This window comes from Mustela lutreola, chromosome 9, assembly GCF_030435805.1.
Source record: "Mustela lutreola isolate mMusLut2 chromosome 9, mMusLut2.pri, whole genome shotgun sequence".
NCBI lineage: Eukaryota > Metazoa > Chordata > Mammalia > Carnivora > Mustelidae > Mustela > Mustela lutreola.
In genome coordinates this window covers 15021677-15045414 of record NC_081298.1, presented here as the reverse complement: position 1 = coordinate 15045414, position 23738 = coordinate 15021677, and the positions used below count along the sequence as shown (strand labels likewise).

At 53.6% G+C, this 23738-nt stretch overlaps 2 protein-coding genes across 2 annotated transcripts; both read right to left on the bottom strand.

Annotated features, from left to right (window-relative positions):
• Window positions 1-1921: 1921 nt before the first annotated feature.
• KCNS1 (potassium voltage-gated channel modifier subfamily S member 1) lies at window positions 1922-11902 on the bottom strand. The gene is made up of 5 exons (XM_059133669.1): window positions 11716-11902; window positions 11179-11367; window positions 10179-10288; window positions 7893-8921; window positions 1922-5410 (listed from the first exon to the last, which is right to left on the bottom strand). Exons 4-5 carry the CDS (start codon window positions 8916-8918, stop codon window positions 4940-4942), a joined length of 1497 nt encoding a protein of 498 aa, XP_058989652.1. The 5' UTR covers window positions 8919-8921; window positions 10179-10288; window positions 11179-11367; window positions 11716-11902; the 3' UTR covers window positions 1922-4939.
• WFDC5 (WAP four-disulfide core domain 5) lies at window positions 10997-22729 on the bottom strand. The gene is made up of 6 exons (XM_059133556.1): window positions 22645-22729; window positions 19332-19472; window positions 19109-19249; window positions 11612-11669; window positions 11179-11367; window positions 10997-11054 (listed from the first exon to the last, which is right to left on the bottom strand). Exons 1-6 carry the CDS (start codon window positions 22727-22729, stop codon window positions 10997-10999), a joined length of 672 nt encoding a protein of 223 aa, XP_058989539.1.
• Between the last annotated feature and the right edge of the window lie 1009 nt (window positions 22730-23738).

The window sequence follows — 23738 nt, the reverse complement described above, 5'->3', positions numbered from 1 at the left end:
AAAACAAAGCAAAGCAAAGCAAAACAAAAATCGATCATCACCTAACATCTAGGCTTGAATTCATTTGTTGATCTAAAGTCCCTCGAATGAAGGATACACGACTTGCTCTTGGGGAAGGTTTCTGCTATGCTACTACCCGAGTGTAATGTAAACATTTTTCTTGCCTTCTCCAAAAGGCCCACGTGGCCATGGCCCCGTGCCCCATGCTAACTGGGTACTGAAGAGAGGGAAACATCCAGACTTTTCAGGTAGCACTGGATAAAGAACTTTGAGCTAATACCTATTTCTTGGGTCTGAGAGTCCCACCATATGTCCACCAATTCTGTGAAAAACAGTATTTTGGCCTTTGTCCCTACCACAGAGAGCTAGATCTCCTATCTCTGGGTGATAGTTGGAAAAGATCCCCACATTGGCTCCCTGACCCACAGAGGCACAATATAAAAGACCAACAGATCCAACTGAACGACTGTTCCGAAACAGAAAATTCAAAGCCATACCACAGCTTTGAGGAGCCTGCAGAGACAACCAACGACCCTGGAGGGCGAGGACTCCCATCAAAACACCATTTGCTTCCCCATTTGGCCGGAGCAAAATCGGCTGGTCCTGGAGGATGGCAGTGGGCTGCTGTAATCAAACGGCAATTCTAACTTCCAAATAGCAATACACCCCTCGGTACAGTCCCTGGAGTTCAGAGGCATCCATTGGCTTCATGTTCCATTCCAAGAAGCAGAAACTGCTGGAAGCATTTAGCTATTTGTTGGAAGGGATAACAGTTTTCCCTTACTAGTCAACTCAGAAACACCTTAGCCTGTCAGACCTGCCCTGTCAAGACTTCGATGGTGTTTTTCCACAAGGTAGCGGCCTGATCCACTCCACTGATCCAATCACGTTAACGGGGCCTGGAGCGCACCAAGGATGCTTTGGGTCATGTACATGATAGGTTCCTGATGTTAGAAACATTTTTCTCAACCTGTGTCTGAAGGAGCGAGTGTGAAGTGTGTTGGGCGGCCAAGGGTGGGAATGCAGGGTACATCTGCCAGTTTGCCTAACAACCCTCCCCTTTATTTGGTGATGTCACATGACCTCTTTGGGTCACTACCGGTCTTCCCTCCCATGTGGTCTGCAGCAGGTGTCAATCCAGGGGCCCTGCCTTCCGTCTCCACCGAGGAAGAGGCACGTGCCCCAAGCTACGCAAATCAAGCCCTCCCCTGAGATTGGGAACCGTGAGCAGAATGACACAGGGGAGGAAGGTGACGGAAGGCTGAGCATTTAGCTGGCAGTGTCCCCAACAAAGGATTCATGAGCCCTACACAGAGGTCACCAGAACTCCTCTTCTTCCTACATGTCCTGAGGCCGGCTCAATGAACTCCAATGATACCCTTTTGTGGTGGGCTCAATGGTGGTCCCAAAGATATGTCCACACCCTAATCTCTGGAACCTGTAAATGTTACCTTATTTGGAAAAAGGGTCTTTTTTGCAGATGTGATTACTTTAAGGGTCTGGAGATGAGGTCAGCTTGGATCCGCTGGGTGGGCTCCCCATGTCATCACTCGGGTCCTTCTGAGAGAAAAGCCTTGGGAGACTGGTGCACACAGGGGACAAGGGGACATCATGACCGAGGCAGAGAATGGAGAGACATGGCCATAAGCCAAGAACACTGGCAGCCACCGGAAGCTGGAATAGGCAAGATGATTCACCCCTGGAACCTCCGGAGGGAGTGTGGCCCTCCTGACGCTTTGATTTTGGATTTCTGGCCTCCAGAACAGTCAGAGAAGAAATTCCTACTGTTCTAAGCCATCAGGCTTATGGCGCTGCCTTATGGCAGCCGCGGGAAACACATACACCTTCCAGGAAATTCTTTCTTTTTCCATAAGACAGTTTCTTTTTTAAAAGAATTTTTTTTTAAGATTTATTTATTCACTTTAGAGAGACAGAGTGAGAGCACAAGCAGGGGGAGGGGGAGAGGGACAGGGAGACAGAAACCTCAGGAGACTCTTCACTGAGCCCAGAGCCCAACACAGGGCTCCATCTCACGACTCTGACATCATGACCTGAGCTGAAACCAAGAGTAGGACGTCCAAGAGCTGCGCCACCCAGGGGTCCCAGAGTCCCCTTCTCTTGCTTGTAACCAAAGACCTCATGGTAGCAGTTGCTCGTCACTTCAGTCATCTAATGAATTACTCCTTTTGACCCGGTTAGTTCCAGCTGGATTCCTCTCCCTCCCAACCTGTGCCAAACCCACCGCTGGACCAAGAGAATGCGGACTCGGAGTCCCTCTACGTATCCCTCACCCTCCCTGTTCACCGGGAAAGCCCACCCGGCAGCCAGCTCTGGTACAACCAGAAACAGCCTCTTTAGCTGCATAACAGTTTTCTTCCACACCTGGGAGTGGGAGCGAGTGGTGGCTTTGCTGCCAGGACAGCCCATGACCTGGTGAGGGATGCAGACCAGGTGACTCTCACCTGAGCTCGCCCTCCACTAGCTTCAGAGCCTTGTCTGTGGGGTCAGAAAGTCTGGAAGCTCTCTGGCTCCTTGGTATGTTGTTCAGCCGTTCGGCAAGGGTGGTATGGGGGGTAGCCATCCCCACTCAGTGCCCCGACCTGGGCGGAGCAGGGCCGGGACGTTACACGGGGAGCGTGCGGGAGGGCCGGTGTGTACACGGGGAGTCCCGAGCGGCCCCTCGGCTCCAGCCTCTGCTCAGTGTGGAGAGACTCAGATTCCTCTGCACACAGGGGCCTGCACATGCCGTGCCCTCTGCCTGAAAATGCTTCCCGGGGCCCCTATTGCGTAATTAACTGTTCACCTGTGTGGTGGCCGCTGAAATTGAGAAAGTCTCCGAGAAAGTCTTCGAGACTTTTGTGCCCTGCCCTCGAGAAAGTCTTCTCTGACCCCCGTTCATGGTCCCCGCTACGTGATGTGCTTCTGGCTCCCTGCACCTAGTACAGCTCACTATTACATATTCATGGGATCACTGGATTTAAATCCACCTCCCTTCCTCATCTGTAAGCCTCACAGATATAGAGATCTGTATTTTGTTCCCCACTGTAGCTTGTGAACTTAGTGAGCAGTCCGTGAATCAGAGGCACGTGTGTCAAGACTATCTGAGAACTGGTGGTGGTGGGGTGTGTGTGTGTGTGTGTGTGTGTGTGTGTGTGTGTATCTCGGGGGCACACTATGGGAAATGGAGAGAATGTGCCTCACCGAAAGGCATTTGAATTAAAAAAATATACTAAGGGGCCCCTGCCTGGCTCTGTCAGTAGAACGTGTGACTCTTGATCTCAGGGTTGTGAGTTCAAAGCCCCACGTTGGGTGTAGAGATTATTTTAAAATAAAATCTTAAAACAACAACAACAACAACAAAAATATATAGAGAGAGACACTGTTCAGCTAAATAAAACACATCTGCAGGCCACAGGGGGAAGCCCCAGCTTGTGAATCTTCCAAAAGATATTTGCTGAATGAATAAAATAAGGAGGGAAGGGTCGAAAGAACTGGAAGAGTCTTCTGTTCAGTCTTGTCTACACCTCCTCAAGGGCAAGACCTCTGTCTGGTCATTCCCCCTTCCTCACCAGGCCCGGCACACCGTGTGCTATACGAACCAGCTGATCTGTGAGTAGTGTTTCAGGGAATACCTTCCCCTCACGAGCCTGGGTTCAAGCAGATACTGTCTTCCATGTTGAAGCTCTGCACAGCGGCACAGACGCGCGCGGCCAGGTGACGACGGGATGCAAATGGGTGTTTTAGGAACAGGATGTGAACGGGGCTGGGGAAGCCTTCCCTCCCAAATTTCTCAGCAAGTAGCGAGGATTCAGCAGGTGAGCGTACGATGCCCCCCGCAGGGATGAGGGGGCTGGAGCTGGCTAAAAGGGGAGGAAGTCTCAGGAGTTACCCTGGGTGGTAAGTCAAGGCAGGGCTGGAGCCTGCGCGGTGGGAAGAAGAGAGATGCCAAAGTCAGTCTGGGGGAGCCCGGGGGTCACAGGCGTCCCTGCATAGCAGCCCCTTGCCGCCAACACTTCAGAGCTGAGCTGGCTTTACGCCCGTGACCCCCGCCCACTGCCTTTCACTTTCCTCTGGGGCACGGACTGTGACCACCGGACAGATGGGCCAAGGTCTGAGGGTGGGGGGGGGGGGTGTCCTCTTCACACATCACGTCCTAGGATGGGACAGGCCAGGATGCCCTCAGAATCTGCACCTCAAGCCTGCCCTGGAGGAAGCTGCAGGACACTGCGGGACAAAGCTTACCCGCCAGCTAAGGAGGCCGCTCCTCCCCCTTCCTCCCAGCCCTCATCTTTGAGAGCTGACTCTCCTTGGAAGCTCCTGGAAGAGAACCACAGCTGAGGGGCAGCACTCCTCCATCGGAATCCCCGGTCTGGTCCTTCCCCTAGCCCGGACAGAGGGTTTCAGCCCGACGAATCAACTCTGGAGATCCGTGGACCCTGGAGAAGGACATGCAAACTCCATGAGGGCAGAGGAAAGATGGCGTGCGAGGAACATTGGTCTTGGCAGAGCAGTGAGCCTGGAGTCCAAGCTTGGCTCCACCACCACTAGTTCAGGGACACTTGGGTAAGCCCTGACACCTGGCTGGGCGTCAGTGTCGTCATTCTCTGACACGGGGCCAAGTAGGCTAGGGCCGATGGGCGGTAGGTGCTCAGGAACCGCCAGCAGCCTTCCAGCTTTCTCTTTGGCGCATGCCTGCTTCACGGGGAGCTGCGAGGTCCAGGCATGGGGCTCTCTGGGCTGTTCTCCAGGCTCAAGAACCCAGGGCAACACGATCCTGGCCCGGGCCTTTGGGAGGAACGGAGCTGGCTTCTAGGAGTCACTCCTCACGGTGGGTGAGCAGCCCTGAGCCATCAGGCCGCCACGATGCCATAAGCAGGGAGGGATCACTGCTGGTTCAGCTGACTGTAGGGCGTGGGACGGGGGACACTCAGCCTTGGCTCTAGCAAACCTGAGAGTCTGTTGGCCCACGGGGGGCCTGGGCCTCTAGGTCTGTAGACCTTCCCTCCTGGGAGGTCTCACGGGACGTCTCCAGAGACACCTCGGACACCCCGTCGACACTGCTCTGCAAGTCCTCAAACTCCCGGGGGTCGCTGTTGCGCACGGCGGCCTCCAGAGCCTTCTGGCGGCGGTAGAAGTGAGAGAACTTGTTGAAGATGATGGTGATGGGGAGCGCCACCACCAGGATGCCCCCCAGGATGCAGCCTGAGGCTGCCAGCTTGCCAGCCACTGTCACGGGAACCACGTCCCCGTAGCCCACGGTGGTCATGCTCACCGTGCCCCACCACCAGCAGGCGGGGATGGTGTCGAAGCCCACGTCCTCCTCCTTCTCAGCTGTGTAGGCTACACCGGAGAACACGGACACCCCCACGGCCAGATACAGCAGTAAGATGCCCACCTCGCGGTAACTGTGCTGGAAGAGAGTATATAGGAAGCCAAGTCAGAGTTGAGTGGGCCCACAGACCTGCTCTCGAGCATATGGGGGAAACTGAGGCCCAGAGAGGAGAAGGGGCAGGTCCAAAATCAAAGAGCAAGGTAGAGCTGGTGCCAGGACCCAGGTCCCTCGACTCCAAGCTAAGCTCTTTCAACCACAAGAGGCGGCCAGCTCCCTGGGAGTGAGCACGGAACTAACGTCTATAGTCCAGGATGCTGGCTAAGCCACAGTGGTTTCTTCTCCTGCAGGGGGCACCGGTGGCACCAGCCAGTTAATAACAAGCTTGTGATTTCTACACCATAACAGAACCAACGGAGAACCACAATCTGTATTCCGCAGACGCAAAGGGTTGGTTTCATGCGCTTTTGGCTGGTCTACCTCCTTTCTGACAAGTACAAAAATACACTCTGCCTCTCAAGAAAGCTGACAGGATATATGTTCCCTGGACCATGCACTGCACGCATCTGCCTGTGGGTATATCCACAGACGTGTGTTCTGCCCCTGAGGCCATGCAGCGGTCCTCAAACAGGGCAATCTGCCCTCCAGGGGGCATATGGCAATACCTTTTTTTTTTTTTTTTAAGATTTTATTTATTTATTTGATGGAAAGAGAGTACAAGTGCAGGGGAGGGGCAGAGGGAGAAAGGAGCCTAACGTGGGACTCGATCCCGGGACCCCAGGATCATGACCTGAGCTGAAGGCTGATGTTCAACCAAGTGAGCCACCCAAGTGCCCCAACATATGGCAATGTCACAACTGGGACAGCTGGGCTGCCAGCGTCCACTGGGAGGAGGCCAGCGATGCCTCCAAACGTCCTACAATGCACAGGACAATCTCCCCCACCTCTGGACACACAGCCAAGAAGTCTCTCTCCCCAGATGTCCATTGTGCTGGGGCTGAAACCCCTGGTCTAGAATTGTAGTCTCCTAGTCCCAAACCGTAATGTGTGGAGGAATCATGCTGGGGTCTTGTTTAAAAGGCAGAACTCAGTTGAGTGGGTCGAGGGTAGACCCAGAAATTCTGCACTTCTAGCAGATTCCAGGTACTGAGAAAGTAGCTGCTGGTCAGGGGCCTCATTTTGAGTAGCCAGGAGTTTGACACCTGAGTCTTGGACCCTGGCAGCCTCAATCAATGCTCTTCTCCCTCCTTGCAGAAAAAGCTGGTGGCACCGGGCCCTGGCTCCCTGCATGGCTGCAGGCAAGGCAGAGCTCGGGGGCCAAGGGATCTTCCCTGGAGAGATACTGAGTCCAGGGATGTGGCTAATAGAAGTTCTTGTTCCTGCCCACTGCCCCCCAGATTCTCCTCACATCAGCCTGCCTGTAACCAGCATCCTGCCTGCCTTGCCCTGAGGGCATGAAAAAGGATTTACAAAGTTAGGGGGGGAGAGAGGTTTCCTCGAGATCCTTAGAGGGGCTGCCTAGAGTTGTAGGAGAAGGAGTAGGAGGCACTGGAGTCAGGCACAGCTGGATTCTTCTCTGGACTCTGCAACTTACTGAGGGATCTCTGACAAGTCCTGTCACCTCCCAGAGCCTCAGTTTCCACATCTGCTATATGGTGACAATAATCCTGGACCCAGCTGGAACCCCTCCTATGACCCTGGGACAAAGTTCAAAATCCTGCCCCAAGAGTTCCACGGTCCCTCAGTACCCCGTCCCACGCACCTCTTCAACCTCATCAATGGGCGCCCCTCCTCCTTGTCCCCTCCCGGTGACCATCCTTTCGCTCTCCAGGCCTCTGTCCAAACTGTTCAAATTTCCTCTGTCCCCACACCAGGCTGAGTTCCCCCCTTCAAGGTTAAGCTGGCCAGAGCAGTGACGCACCCCCCAGGGCAGGGCCTGGCACCAGAAGGGTGCTCAGTAAATTGCAACCAGGTTTTAGAAAGCCAACTTTCCGACCTCAGGTTCTTCAGCTCCTGGAAGGAAATAAATAACCACGTCTTCCTGAGGAAGTTGTCCTGAGAACGACACCGACAGTGGATGTAAAACTGGCACGGAATTAGCACTCAGTGTTAGTTCTGGGGCTGCTGCTGGACTTGGCCTGTCAAGGGTGACCTACCATATCTGTGCCCCCAGAAAAGGCCAGAAGAAAGGCTCAGCAGAAAAGCCAGTTAGCATCCTGCTTTGCAAATTTCTGCACTATGTATTATCTGATGTCTGACAGACCAAAAGTGACCTCTGTCTAGTGGTTTTTTTTTTCTTTTTTTCTTTTTAAAAAAAGAAAAGCAAAGCTCTGCCTTGGCTTTCAGTTTTCACCCCTGGGAAAGAGCTGTTGGGAAGGGCACAGGGTTTGGGAAATGTACACCTGACGTCCAGCCCTGTGCTTGGCACAGAGGGTGTCGCCTGGGTTCACTGTGTGCCTGGACACCGCGCACTTCGAAGTTCACCTGCTAACCTGCCCTTTGGTCACCCTCGGGTCCCCCTGCTCCGCAGCCCCGCCCCGCTCTCCAGCTCCAGGGGCCCTACCTTGAGCGTGGCGCCCAGCGAGCGCAGCCCGGTGGAGTGGCGCGCCAGCTTGAGCACGCGGAAGATGCGCATGAGGCGGAACACCTGCACCACCTTGCCCAGGTCACCGAGGTCCTCGCCGCTCGCGCCGCGCTGGTTGCCGAGTGCCACGCCGGCCAGCAGCGTGAGATAGAAGGGCAGCACCGACACGATGTCAATGAGGTTGAGCGGGTGGCAGAAGAAGTTGCGCGTGCTGGGCGCCAGCAGCAGCCGCGACGACACCTCGAAGCTGAACCAGGCGATGCAGAAGTACTCGAGGTGCCGCAGCACCGGGTCGTCGCGCACGCCATCCGGGCCCTGACCCGCGGCCACCGCGGCCACGGCGGCCGCCGCCTCGCGGGCCTGGTACTCGGGCAGGCTGTGGATGCACATGGCGGCGATGGAGGCCAGCACCACGCCGATGGAGACGCAGCTGAAGAGCTTGCTGGGCAGGGAGTAGCCGGGATTCTCCATGGTGAGCCACAGGCGGCGGCGCAGGCGGCCGCAGCGCGCGGCCCCGTAGCGCGCCAGCTCGCGCTGCACGTCGGAGATCTCGTCGGGGCACGGGTCCACGCTGCTCGGCGTGTCGCTGTCCTCGTCCCAGTCGCGCGGCCGCGCCACGCACCGCTCCAGGTAGCGCGCGCGACAGCAGGCGGCCAGCGCGCTCTCGCCCAGGCCCCAGTAGTCGGCCTCCTGACCGAAGGCGAAGACGCACAGCTCGTCGAGCACGTGCAGGCGGCCGGTGCGGTAGAAGTGCAGCAGGCCCAGGAAGAAGCCCGGGTGCCGGTCGAAGTAGAACTCGCGCGCCGCCGCGTCGTAGTCGTCGCACAGGCGCCGCGCCTGCTCCTCGGATGCCGCCGCCTGCAGGCGGCCCAGCCGCGTGCCCGGGAAGCGCGCCAGTGCCCGTGCGCTCAGCCGCCGCCGCAAGCCGCCCACGTTCACGCGCAGCGCCTCGTCGCTCCGCCGCCAGGGCACGCGGGCGCCGGGCCCCGGGGACTCGCTCACCATGGCCTGCGGACACCGGGACAGGGGTGCTACGGGGCGGGGCCCGGGCCTGCCTTCCCGGAGGCCGGGGCTAAACCCCCGTCCCCTCCACCGCTCTGGTGTGTGGCAGGCGCACAGGAGGTGTCAAGTACCCTCTGCTCTCAAAATTCAGGCTTGGGTTTGACTGCCCCTTACTGCCCAACCGAGGGTCTTTGGCCAAATCATGGAGTCTTCCCACCCCCATTTCATTTGCACAGAAAAAATGCTGAGATCTATCTTGGGGGAGGGGATTACAAAAATGACTGAATGGTAGGGTATCCTGGCACCCCCCCAGGGGACGGTGCTCATATAGGATTCTCTCTCTTTCCCAAACTTGGATTTTCGTGTGCCAGGGGTTTCCTGTGGGCTCTTGGACACACCAGCACTCTGATCCTCAGTTTTCTCCTCTGCAAAATGAGGGTAGTAATGCTGACCACCCAGGGGGGGTTGGGAGCATCAGTAGAGACCCGTTATTCTTAAAGTGTGTCCCCTCCACTGGCAGCATCACGCCACCTGGGAATTTGTCAAAGATGCAAATTCTCAGCTGGCTCTAGATTTAGTGAATCCGAAACTCAGGATGGAGTTCCGCAGTCTGTGTTTTAACAAGTGTGGAGGGTTGACTCTGATGCATGGTCAAATTTGAGAGCCATGGGCTTAGACCATTTAAGGCATCCTTGGAGTCAATCAGATGGAACACTGACTTTCTCCTGTGACCAAAGGCAAGTCATGTCACCTCCCTGAACTTCTGTCAAGTCGAGATAAATATAGCCACCTTCAAGTGTGGTTAAAAGATTAAACGAACTATTGTGTTTATGGGGCCTGAAGGGGTTCAGTATATTATCCATCTGTTTCACTGTTACCCTGAGTCAGCCAAACCCAGGATTTATCTCCACCCCCTGATGCACCTAGGGCCTCGAGGAAGGTGTTTTTCTCCAGGTCTTGGTTTCCTACAGAATGCACACTGCAGACAAAAGCACCTACCCCCAAGGCAGGCTGGAGGACTAAAGGAGCTTGTGGAAAGTGCTCCGCCTTTCTGATACCAGAAAATGTTAGATCCTTCCACTGCCCACGTCTCCAAGCTCTGGCGGTGCTGAGGGCTAGTGACTCACTTCCTGATCCTGGGTAATCCCATCTGCACCATCCCGTCAGTGATGCCTGCTGCCCAGGGTGGACAGGGGATTGGATGTACATCAAGCGGCTGGCCTCGTGCCTGGCAGCAAGTCAGGTGAGGTGCCCTTCACTTACCCTAGGCTTGGAGTTAAGCTGGTCAGGATAAGTAAGGGTCGTGTCCTCAGCTCTGTCACTTCTGTGTCCTCAGGCCAGACTCCTCCCACTCTGAGTTTTGGATCTTCTATCTATAGAACAGGGAGAACAGCACTTGGGGTGGAAGGTTACTTTGAGTGTGTGTGTGAAGCCCCTAGAACACAGTAGGTGCTCAATAAATGTCAGTCCTTTGCACTTTCTTCTGGTCAGAGCTGGATTCAAATTTTGAGTCTGCCACTTACTGTGGACCCTCGAGGGGACCCATTCTGAGCTTCAGTTTCCCCATCTGTAAACTGGGGGACATCACACTTTCCTTGAGAGGGCATGAGGATTAACCAGGCTGGGATGTTTATGGGCAGGACAGTTGCTCCTGGTACAGAATCCGTGCACAGTGAGTACCTGGGACATGGACGGGGATGCAGCTCCGCCCCCACCTCCTCCACTGCACCTGGCGTCAAAAGATGAAACTTCCGACCCAGTTGCACCACCCATTAGCGGCATGACTGTGGACCCTTTCTCTTTCTGGATCTCACCCTCCTGCTCTATTGGGGTAATTAATTCAACAAACCTTCCCCAACAAGAATCTGAATATCAGTGAGAAAGATTAAATGAGCTGCCCAGCGTCACCCACCTAGTCCAGGGCACAGTTTAGGTTGGAAACTAGGCTTTCCCATTCAAGGCTCTCTCCACACACGTCCTTGGAGCACCTACTATGTGCTGGTCCCCTCGCGGGGCTCCATACACACTTTACTAGGGTTAATGCCTAGACCAACCCTGCCAGGGAGGTTTTCTAATCCCATTTAGCGGATGAACCAACAGGACGGATCCCAGAGCTTGGCCGCCCCACAGGGCTCCCGCCTGGGTGTGGGAGGGGTGGTCTCCCCAAGGGGGCGCAGGACCGGAACCCTGGCGGTCCCCTCCGCCCACTCTGCAGCCCCCGCCCCTTCCCGGGCCACGCCCCCTCCCGAGGGAGGTTCCTTACCTGCGAGGCCCCTCGCCGCCGGGCGCGTCTGTTCGGAAAGCGAAGCCGCGGAGGCCGGAGGGGGTCCGCTGGGCGGCCGGGCTCGTCTCTGCTCCTGCTGCCCCGCGGAGCGTCGCTGCTGCCGGAGGCCCCGCCGCCCCGTCCTTCTCTGTCTTCCTCTGTCCCCCGCAGCGGAGGCCACATCGATCGCTGCCGGGGGAGAGAGGGAGGGAGACCGCGGGCTGCCGGAGGCGGTGATTTCTATTCCTGACTCGATTGGGTGGGGGTGGTGTCTGGAGACTGGGCCGAAGAGCCAGGACATCCTCCCCAGTTAGGGACCAGGGGAGGTGGGGTCATTTAGAGGAAAGGGATCCCGCGAGGGAGGGAGTTCAGTCCGGAGAGTCGCGGAGCATCGCTGACAACGGGAAAAACCCAACAACGGCAGTAATAATACCTTCCGTAAAACTGCGTCCTTGCAATGTGCCAGGTACTCTGCTTCAGGTCACTTATCCCTTGACAGGGACAGATGAGGCTCAGTCACCTGTGCAGGTCACTTACTTTGGCTTTGTGGATTTGGGATTGGAACTCGTGTCTCCCAGGACTGCAAGTGGAAATCTGCATCCGGGAGTCGGAGGAGGTGGCCTCATTCCCCCAGAGTCCCCTGGGCTGTGTAGCTTGGAGCAGATATTTTGCTCCCCTTAAAGTTCTGTCTCCCCGCCCGGCCATGGGCCCCCCGATTTCTGCCTTCCAAGTGGGTTGGGATGGTGAGGGAGAACTGTGCCAAAGAGCTTTGACAAGGTTACGTAATCCCTGGAGCCTGGCTGGCTCAGTGGGTGGAGCGTGTAATCTCCGGGTTGTGAGTTCCAGCCCCATGTTGGGTGTAGAGATTACTTAAAAATAAAATTTAAAAAAAAGGTTATATAATCCACAAGCATTTATTGAGTGTCTCCTCTGTGTCAGGCTGGAGAGAGGTGCTGGAGACTAGGACCTGGATACAAGCAAGGATTCCCACTTCACAGATATTGTTATTAATAATAACAATAACCGACATTTATTGAGACCTTGCCTTGGGGCTAGTATCCTACAAGTCTCATCTCACTTATGCTGCCAGTATTCTGTGGATAGGTGCTATTATTCCAATCTCAAAGACAAGAAATGCAAGGCTTCCACCCAAGGTCATACAGCTGACTTTTGAGACCTCTAGAACAGAACTGTCCCCTAGACAGAGTTTGAGCCACATATATGATTTTAAATTTTTGGATAACACTAAACCATAAGATAAAAAGAAACAGATGAAATTCATTTTTTGATAATACATTTTATTTAACCTGGTATATTTAAAATAATACTGTTTCAACATGGGATCAATAAAGACATTACCAAGGAGGTATTTTATATTTTTCATTTTTTACTAAGTCTGGGAAATCCAGGATATTCAAATTACCACAAACATAGCAACTTAAAGCAATACAGATTTATTACCTCACAGTTCCTATACGTCACAAATCTGAGCACACCATGACTGAATTCTTTACCCAGAGTCTCAACACATTAAAGTCAAGGTGTCAGCCAGGGCTGTGGTTCTCATCTGAAGTTTCACTTCTGAGCTCACAGATCGTTGGTGGGATTCATTTCCTTGCTGTTGCAAGACTGAGGTCATCTTTTCCTGCTGGCTTTCTGCTGGGGATCACTCTCAGCTTCTACAGGCTGCCTGCAGTTCCTTGCCACGTGGCCCATGGGCAGTTCACAACATGGATATTTGCTTTCTTTCAGGCAACCTGGAGTGTTGACTTCCTCTTCTGCAACCAGCCAGAGAAAGTGCTCTGCTCTTAAAGGACTCACCTGCTTAGGACAGGCCCACCCAGGACAGTCTCCTTTTCCTCAGAAAATACATTTTACATATTCCACTTACACTCAGAGGAGATGGTATGAGGGGAGAAGGAGAGGATAGGGTCCCTGGGAATCATCTTAGAATTCTGGCTCCTATATCCACGTACAGTGAATCTCATTTGGATTAATCACATCTCACATGTTTAGTGCCCTCATGTGGCTAGTGGCCGCCATATTGGACCACATACCTCTAGGCTCTTCCACTTCAGTCCCTCCCTGAAAGTAAGAAGTTAGAGCAGGATGTTTGCAATCATCTTGCCTAATTACCTCGTGTTTTCAACAAAGAAACTGAAGCAGATCTGCGGAGAAGCAGATCTCCCATTTCCTGGTCCAGTACTCTCTAGTAGCCTTCACTGCCCCCCAAAACTTAGGGCGTACCTCTGTCCGGGAGCTGAGCAGTAGCTTCCAAAAAGAGAAAAGACAGACCTCTTTCCCAAGGGCAGAAGACATGGAAATTGGGATCTGGTTTCATCCCTTGATCACAACTAGGATCTGGTTTCCTCCCCAGATCATGTGGGAAGTACATGAAGTGTTAGATTAATTCATGAGTGACAGGAATGGGAAGAGGGACATTATGGACCTCTGAGGCTAAAGGGGGTAGCCATACCCATTATGTGCCATGAATGGGCTATGCCCAAAATTCTCCTTCAGTCCCTGGCCGGAAACGCCCATCTGAATCCATGAGGTTTTACCCTAAACAGTAAGCTTGATGTTGCAAAAAGTACTGAAATTTTTGTAATTAAGTAGACTAGCTATGAGAAGAAGCTTCTAGAATGTGTCCCAGTGATGTCTCCCTCCTGGTATTCATGCCGTTGTGTAATCCCTTCCTCTGGAGCCTGGGCAGGATTTCCTTATTTGCCTCTAATGAGCAGAATATGGCAAAGGTGAGGGAATGTTGCTTCCAGGATTAGGTAACATAAGGTTGACTTCCTGCTGTTTTTGATGGAGCAGGGTGCCATTCTGGCAATGACCAGAGGGCAACTTCTGGCCAACGATGAACTAGAAACTGAGGAAACCAATCCCGTAGCCCTCATGGAACTGGAGGTCTACCAACAACCATGTGAACTTGAAAGTGGATCCTTCTGCAGTCAAGACTCCGTTAAAACTCCAGCCCCTGGCTGCACACCTTTATTTCAGCTTTGTGAGCCCCTGAAGCTGAGGACCCAGCTAAGTGGTGCCAGAATCTACGAAATAACAAATGTGTGCTGTTTTAAGCTGCTGCAGAAGTGGTAATTCGGTACCCGGGAAAAGATGATGAATACACTGGGTCTGCAGCCTGCCTTTACCACTGAATGGCTGTGGGATCACGAGCCAAGTGATGTCTCCGCTTGGATTCTTACCTCCCTCATCTGTAAAATGGGAACAACGCCCACCTTTCAGGAGCATGCTGTCTCCTCTCCAGGAACAAACTCTTCCCCCTTCCTTTATCCAGCATCTCAGTTATGAGTCACTGTAGTTCCAAGAGCGCAAAGTGACCCACGGTGGCCTCTCTGGAGAGGAGGTGATTTTTCCCCCAGTCCAGGTACAGCCGCCCAGGAACGGCTCTGAAGATCCAGGCCCCTTGACTTTTCCTCCCCTGTTCTTCTTGTGTGGCTCTCATCCCTGTAACAAGTGAGGCCCGTGTTTTGGCCATATCCCCTCGGAACCCTTTGCCACCTCTGTGCATACTGGCTCCTGGCACACTTTCCCTCCTGACAGCTGGTATCCGTATTTCTTTGTCAAAGGGTCCTGAAGGCTGCTGCAGCTCGCTTGGCCTGCGCACAGGGAAAGGCTGAAGTGCCTGGGAATCAGTGTCCTCCTGCCCAGAGTTGTTACCTGATGACTGATGGGTACAGAGACATTAATGCTCCAACTCTTGTGCTCTATGGAACAGCTCTAAAGAGTCACCTGCTCTTGTCTCTAGAACCCCCCTCCCTGTCCTGCTTGTTGTCACAACCCTACTAGCCTCCGCTCCCCTGACCACCCTCTGGTATACCTCTCTACTCCCAGACCCATTCTTCCTGGAACATTTCCAAACCATCACCATCCTATGAATCTTCATCTACAGATCTGCTTTCATGGACCCCACCTAAGACAATCTTTAAGGTCGCCAGATAGCTGTTCCAGCGGCAGCATCCATGTTCGAGAATTCTGGACAAAGTACAAATGGATGATGGGCAAAAGACAGATCTGTCTCATCTGGTAAGACTACAAGGGCTTCCTAGGAAGCCCCTCCTAGTACTTCCCCAAACTTCTGACTGGCCAGTCCTGGGTCCCATGGTCATCTCTAGCTGCAAAGGGAAACACTTATTTTTTTTTAACTTAATTTTTCCTTTTTAAAGTTAGAGTATAAAGTTCTTGTAGTACATCTTAAGTTACAAATGAAGTAAGTTTTTACAAATGTGTGCGTCCACGTGAATGCTGCCCAAATCAAAATATAGAATGTCCCCAGCATCCCAGTAGGCTGGGGGAAGGCGGGAGATGGCTGGATGTTTCCAAATGGGGACATTTCTGTGGGTAAGAGAGAAGGGGAGAATGGAGGACTCGCAGTGTCATGCTTGGCTAACTCCTACTTAAATTCAATATCCAATATTCAATATTCAAATATCACCTCCTTCAGGAAATCTCTGGTTTCCAGGCTGAGCTAGGTTCCCCCAGCATCCCACAGTCTCTCGGGGAGGACCTTGTCTACCTCTGTAGCAGGGGCTTTGTCTTATCCTCTAGGGCATGAGCTCTGTGATGAGATCCTCTAGAGCCCCTCCTAAGTGCTCAGCAAACTTTGAATGAGTGAGGGAGGAAAACAGGATTGGAGGCTGAAGACCCAGCATCCTGGACACAGATGTCCAGCCTCCCAGAACACTTTCCAGAAGGGCAGTGGAGATGGAGCTGGAGGGACTGAACTTCGGTGACTGAGGACAGAGTTGGCACTGCCAAGCCCAATGCCCAGACCTGAGGGAGCAGGTAGCTAGTTGGCAAAGAAGCAGAGCAAGAGACTCTGGAAGAGACTGTGTAGATGCTGCCACCTATAGCCAGAGAAGCCCTGGCCTGTGACTCGTCACCTCCTGCTGCTCCAGGATCCTAGCTCAGGGTTTAGGGCCTCAGTTCAGCCCTGGGCACCTAAGCAGCACCTAACCCGCTGGCCTGGGATCCTTCTCCTGGGCCCCCCTAATTTTCCTCCTGACTCCTTTCAGGAAAGAAACTCAGGGCCGTGCACTGGGTTCCAGCTGCCTGGAACTGAGACTGGTCACTTAACCTTCTTGGCTCTTTGGGATCCCCATGTCTCAGATGTGCAAACTGAGTCTTTAGAACTGGAAGGAATTCTCAAAGATGGGATGTAATTAGTGTCGTCAGTAAGGATGTCAGCTTTGGCATCCCGCTGCTGGGCTTTGAATCCCAGCACCACTACTTACCAGCTGTACAGTCCTGGCCAAATCGACCTCGTTGTGCCTCAGTTTCCTCATATGTGCAATGGGGGAAAATGACGAAGCCTACACAGTGAGGCTATGAGGACTAATGAGATTGTATGTGAAGTAATTAAAGGGACACCCAGCACGGAGTCAGGGCTTTCATTTCAGCTGTTGCTGATTTTATTAGTAGCTGAGGGGGAATACGACATGGCTGAATCCTGGCTACTTCACCTCTTAACTGGGTGTCTTGGGCAAGTCTCTTAACTCAAAAGCTCTTCTTGTCAAATGGCAAAAAGCATGCCCACCTCCCTTGGGGTTACGGGATGGAAGAATGAAATGATGTTTTAGAGCGTGAGGCATGGGATGGGCATTCACTCAAGAGTCACAATCATTATCTGAATTCAACAAGCTCTCGCTGTTATAAATCTATAAGAAATGCCTTCCTCCCCAACCCCTCCATCTCACTGGCTTCCTATCACAAACTTTTATTTTGCTCTGGCAGGTGAAGGGATTGGCAGCTCAGCTTCAGGCCTGCCTCAGCTTTCCTTCATCCCAAGACCAGCGGCTTCTGGGCAAGCACTTCTCATGGCAGAGGACAGAAGCTCCGAGAAGGCTGGTGCCTTGCCTTGGGACTGGTGCATGTCACTTGAGCCCACATCCCATCAGTCTCAGGGCGAAGCCCTAAACCCCTGGGCGGGGCATGGGAAGCCATGGTAGCGGTGGGGAGGGAAGAGGCGTCTCTGGGCAAACAGTGCAATGTACCTTATTATCTGTGTCGACTGCTTGAGTTTACAGATGGGGAAACTGAGGCCCAGAAGAAAAGGAAATATCCAAGCTCACAGGGCATCAGTGACCCCCAGATTATTCTTCTCCTTGTCCTCCTCCTCCTCTCTTGGGCCTCAGCATGTATCCCTATAATCAGCATTTGCTGATTTTGAGTTCAGCCACTTGAACCCCATGAGAAGGACTATGGCAGTGAAGAAACAGGATTCTCTCCATCTTCTAACAGGGCAGACAGAATCCTTGAGTGGTGACTCACCTGTGACCACACTACCACATCAAAGGAACAAGGAAAGAAAACCCAGGATTCCCAACTTGACCTGGGGGTGGACTGGCCAACCCCAGATTCCATCAGGGCACAAGAGGAAACCCAGCAGATAAAGCAGGGAGGAATCTGCCTGGTTCCCGCCACTGCCCAGAGTGAGTCCTGGGTGACTGGGACAGCCAGGAATCCAGTCCTCTGGGTCCAGGAGTGTCCCTTGGGATGGCTGTCATTCTCTCATTGACCCCCTCCCCTGCCCTATTACACCTGGACTACAGACTGACCCTTGAGAAATCCAGGTGAATGAGGTATCGTCCGATGCGAGACAGACTCTCCCAAAAATAATGAGATCCCAGCTGTTCAAGCAACATTTCCCAAATGTGGAGCAATTTGAAATGATCTTAGGGCGGACCTGGATGCGACATTCTACAACACTGGCTCTTGAGAAAGTTGTCTTCTCAGTCCTTCTGATTACCCCACGAAAGAGGTCCCAGTTTTGAGATGTGTGTCTTTAACGTGTCTTTAACCCTTGCTAATCTTCATTGATTACCAGAGCCAGAGAGGAGCCTTTGGGCTTACAGTGTTGGTAGGCGTGTTGGTAGTCGGCAGCATCTAGGTAGAATTTAATACCATTATGTAATATTGTTTCATCTGACAGCTTTTACTTTAGTGGACCTTAGCAATTTTCACTGCATTTGCTTTTACAACTACATTTTATTTGTGGCAAGTGATCCTGCCTATTCCATTTATAGTGATGATGTCAAGGTTTTCTTTTGAAATAAACTTATTTATATACCAAAGTGAGTCCATTCAGAGAGAGACATTAGATAACTAGTAGTGTAGGCAGTACACAAGATATCATGATGCTGTTTTGCAGGTGTGGCAAGAACAGTGGAGAGGGGTATGCAAATAGATAATGTCTGGAAAACTCTGCTAGAACATACGTTCAAAGTGGCTGGGCTGCCTCAGGGAGCGGTTTGGACCCCTCAAAGAGGGGCCTACCTGAGTTGGGCATTTTAGATGGAGAAACACACAAAGAGATGGGGCGGTGGTGCAGCATGACGGGAGTCTATCTGTGCACCTTGACTCCCAGGAGGAGAAACCAGGGGTGGTCAGCAGATCAGTGCTCATCAGAAGGTTAGAACTGCTGCAAACAGAGACAGAGGTATCCAGGTGGCAGGGTCCCAGGCCCCCATCAACATCTCTTCCTGCTAGAGACCCCATCCTGAGGGTCCAAAACCAGAATTAGCCTGGGGAGAGAGAAGGAAAGGGTTATGCCCCGATTGCAGGACTCTGGGGTCTTTAGAAACTTGGATCCTCTCTCCACCCCATCAGCCCAGCCCTCGGGGTGGGGGGCACTGAGGCAGAGTGGCCAAGCCTCCTTCACAAGGGCCAATGAAGCTCAGAGCCGTTGTGAGATCAGCAAGAGAACGGAGGATTGCCAGTTCCTCCAGGTCCCAAAGGGTCCTAACAGGACCCCTTCCCTCCCCCACATCCACTTCCCAGGTCTGATGTAGGCAGCCCCAGGCTCCTGGGAAGGTAAGTGTCCCATTAGACTTATTGGCCTGGAAGGACCATCTAATGCTGGGGCTAAGAGAGGGAGCGAAACCGGCCTAGGTGCAGAGGAACGTACCTTGGACGGGGTTGCGACAGTCTCGGCCACAGGCCCCGAGGCAGCACCGACTGGAGCCCCTGCAGTCTGAGTCCTTGTTACACAGGTGCTGTATGGGGCTGAGGCAGCGCAGGCGGTCCTCCGGGCAGTTGCCCCGCTTCACTGCAACAAAGAGGTTGGTAAGCCCTGCCCTGTGCCCAGCCCCGGGGCTTGGGCACCAAGCAGGGCGGGGAAGGACACTCACCGGAGACCATGGGGACACACTGGCGGAAGCATGCTTTGTAGCAACACTTCATCCTTGAGGGACACTGGCTATCATCCATGCAGTGGTCAGGCACCGAGAGGGGACAGGGTCCATCGTCCGGTGGGCAGCCCCCAAATTTCTCTGCAAGAGAACCCCAAGTCTTGTAGCTGGAGGCAGCTCCGAGTCATGTAGTAAGCACCGAGCTGGGAATCACGAGATCCAAATTCTCTATTCCTTATTTCTTGCCTGTCCTTTGGCAAGCTTTTGTGTTGTTTTGTTTTTTGTTTTTGCGGGAGTGAGGGGAGTAGACTTGCTTTTATTTGTATAATAAGTATAATTGTATAATTTTATTGTATAATTGTATAATTTTATTTGTATAATAAGTATAATTGATGTAACTTGTGAGTTTCAGGTGTACAACAAAATGATTTGATATTTGTATATATTATGAAATGATCACTGCAGCAGGTCTAGCTAGCGTCTGTCCCCATGCAGAGTTAGAAACTTTTTCCTATGATGAGAACTTTTAAGATTTTCTCTCTTAGCAACTTTCAGATATGCACTGTAGTAAATTACCTATAGTCACCATGCCGCCCACTACCTCCCCACGACTTGTTTCTCTTATAACTGGAAGTTTGTACCTTTGACTCTCTTCCTCGCCTCCCCTACCTCCTACCCATGCCCTTTTGCAAAGACCAGTCTGTTCTCTAAAAGCTTGGTTTTGTGTGTTTGTTTGTTGGTTTTGATTTCTTGGTTCCAATGTGAGATCATACAGCATTTGTCTTTGTCTGCCTCATCTGTCGCCTCCATCTTCAAGGTCCGTCCACATCATTGCAAATAGTTGGCAAATTTTTCGGTTTTGTTTTTTGGACGGCAAGCCTCAGTTTTCTGTCTGTAGAATGGGAGGCTGGACTCCTTGCTCCCAGGGGCTGCTTTGAGACTCAGATGACATGAGGGATGGCGACAAATGAAGTCCGACACCGGCATCTGAGCCAACAAGGTCATGCCTGGCCCAGGGCTGCCCACCTCCTTGTGTTCGTCCTCAACACCTTTTCCATCCCGGACTCCTGCTCTCCCAGCGGCTTCTCTTGGAGGGGTCTTCTTTGGCGGGTGCTCTGCACGGTCCTCTCTCCTCTAGTGGAAACACGGCATCCTTGGGAGACCCTCCTTCTCTGACCCCCGTCCCCCAGACTAATTAGGTCAGCACGCTGTACTCTTTCTTTCAGAGTCTGTGACTCTGCATCTATCTGTCTGCTTCTGTCCCTTGGCCGGAGGCTACGAGAATAGATCCTGTTCCTGCTTCTCTCACCATCAGACCGAGGTACGGTCTTTGATGCAGACCACCAGCAGCTCAGCGACTGTTAGAAAGGAAGGATTTTCAAGTGTCTCCCAGCATCGTCAGCTGTCATCAGGCTGCCACACTGTCACACGGCCGGCCGTTATTGGGCACACCTTGTACTGTGTGCTTGCCCTGCTGCACGTGGCCTTGTGTCAGGGATCCTTACGAACTTGGTCTTTGAGGCCTTTGAACTTGGTTCTCTGACAGTTCTAGAATGCTCTGTCCCAGAGCTGATCGAGCCATTTTTCTTGTTAGGATGTTGGGCCACTTCGTTCAAGCAGAAGGCTTGAATCAGTATCTTCTTCCACTCAGAGGAGAAAGTTGGAAGGGCAGTGATTGTCCAGACCCACAGGGGCCTGAGCTAGGACTTTGAGTCCTCTGGCCTCTTACCCCTCTGCTCCGGCCACCACTGAGTCCTGGGGAGGATGGAGGCTGGTCCCAGGCCTTCACTTTAGCATCTGAGAAAAGGTTCAAAAGCCTCCAACAGCAGCTGCAGCCGGTGCCATGGCTGTACCTTGCATCTCCCTTCCCCTCCCAGCCCTGTCCACGCGCACAGGGGACACCTTGCTCACACAGCAAGTGCTCAAAACCCGCTTCACTCATTCCATCGGGTTGTCTTACCCTGAATTGTGCCCCCTGCTGGAGAAAGGGCAGCTAGTCTGTGAGGGCGCCCCCTACTCCGAAAAGCCCCTCCTCCCCGGCTGGGAGTTGGTGAGACCCCAGGAGGCTCTGAGGTCCAGGGGGCTAGCCCTGGCCAGAAGAGCTCAGGCCTCGAGGAATGAGCCGAGAGGAGTGGCCTGAAGTCTAAGAGGATCTCCCTGTGGGCTGGGGTGGAATGGAGGGGACCTGGTCATGCAGCTGGGACAGCTCCTTGGGAGGAGGGGCCGGGAGCTGAGCCTTGAGGACTAGACAGACAGGAAGAGAGAGTCAGAACTGGCATTTCAAGTAGCTCAGTTTTCTCAGCTGCAAAATGGGGATAAAAATAGTCCCAATCTCTCAGCATCTCAGTGAGGAGCCACATGCATCACAGCCAGCAGGGGTCTGGCCCTGGAACTCACCAGCATCCTTCCCTCCTCACCAGGGCCTGAGCTCTCTGCTCCCCAAACCAGCTGGCGCCCCAGGGAGAGAGCCCAGCCTCGGAGGAAGGCACCAGTTAGGCTAGAGGGAGCAGAGAGGAAGTCAGGAGCTGCTCCCCAGCACAGTGGAGGAGGGAACCTGTCACCATTACTGTCGTCTTCCCCCAAGGGAGGGCCAGGGAGGCACGGGTGTATGTAGGTCATGGCGTTCCAGTCCCAGAAAAGCAGGAAGCGGAGGCCTTCCCCAGGTGGGGAGGCACCTGTCCAGCCTCGCCGGCAGCTCCAACGTTCCCCACCCATCAACAGGTCAGGCCCAGCCTTCTCGAGGAGGCTTGGGAGAAGAGAGGTAAGGGTAGAGCTTCCTCCCAAAGATCCCAGAAACCACAGCCCTACCTAGTCTGGGAGTCCCTCATGCCACTGATTGGCCTCTGGGGCCCGGGAAGGACCTGAGAAAGTTGGAAACAAGATGGGCAAAGGCCAGGCCAGGCACAGCCTCGGTAGCAACAGAAGATGACAGAGAGGGTCATCGCGCTGCCAGGCGGGCCCACGGATCCTAATAATCCACGGAGACAAGAAGGGAAGAACAGGTATGGACAGGTTTGCTCCCCGCTCCCCCAGAGACACAAAGAAACAGGCGTGTGCACAGACACACACAATCCCACACTCAGATATGTAGACGAGACCGTGACCTTGGCAGGAAGACCTTCACAGCTGCAGACGGAGCAGGCCGGCAGCACAGAGATGTACCCACAAACACCAGCTGCTGGGAGCATCCAGAAGCTGGCATCCCCAGCTACACACACAGACGTCACACTGCACTGCCTCCCCCAACCCTCACTCTTCCCAGAGACGTAAGAACTACCCGGTCTCCGGAGCAGAGGAAGCCACCCACACTCACCTCCCTTCTTCCTGGCGGAGGCAGCAGGCAGCTGGCTCCCCAAAGCCAGGAGGCCCACCAGGAGGAGAAGGCTCCAGGCCCTCATGTTTCTGCTACAGGCACTTAATAAGGCCAGGGGCCCCGGGGCGCCCTAAATTGACCCCTGCAGCTCCAGGGAGGCCAGAGCAGCTGAGTCAGGGGAGGAAGGAGAGGAGGTGGATGGTGTGGTTCTTGTTTGCCCCGTCCTGGCCCCGCCCCCTGTCCACGAGCCTCAGGGCAAGGGTGCTTGTGCAAGAGCTGAACATGGGTGGGTGGGAGCAGGGGCTGCGTATTGGGGTCCAGGATCCAGTCCTGCCTGCTGGACTTGGACTCTGATCTCCAATAAGCCGGCTCCCTCTCCGGGCCTCAGTGTTTCTCATCTGGATAAAGAATGAAGGTTGTTGAGGCAGGAGATCACTGTCCTGGCTCTCTCAGGTCTTGCCGCCCCAGCAGGGTGGCAGTGTTCTGGATGCCGAGGAGGAATTAGGGTTAAGGTCAGAGCTCCCTGCTGGAGAATGTGGGCTGGGGCAGGTGCAGTGAGTGAGGCCAGCTCTGGTCTCTCCTCCTGGGCTTCTGTGGAGAGGAAAGAGACCTTCCTGCCACTGGTGAATCACATCCAGCGGCATCTGGTAGAACCGCCCTCTGCCTGGGACTGGCTCAGGGCTCAGGGTGGTTGTTTGTTTGGCTGAGGTGACTGGTCGCAGCAGATGTAGGTGGCTTCTGGGACCCCTTCCCTGGCCCTAGGAGATCCTGAGCAAGAAAGCATCACCACCAAGGACAGCACCTTAGATATCAGACGAGATCGGGCGCGTTCAGGGTGGTATGGCCGTAGACGCACCTTAGATATCAAATCATTTGGCTTCTGCATTTGGTGGAAGAAGCCCTGCGGCTCAGGGTCTTCTGGGGCCCCAGGCAGAGGACCCCACAGAACCATAGTACCTTCCCATGACTTGGGGAGGTCAAGATCATCCTTGCCACCCTCCCACTTGAAAGATGGGGGAACAGTAGGTCAGAGATGGGAGGGAACTGGTTCACGGACCCACAGTTGATTCCTAACTTCTGTTAGGTGGGACTTC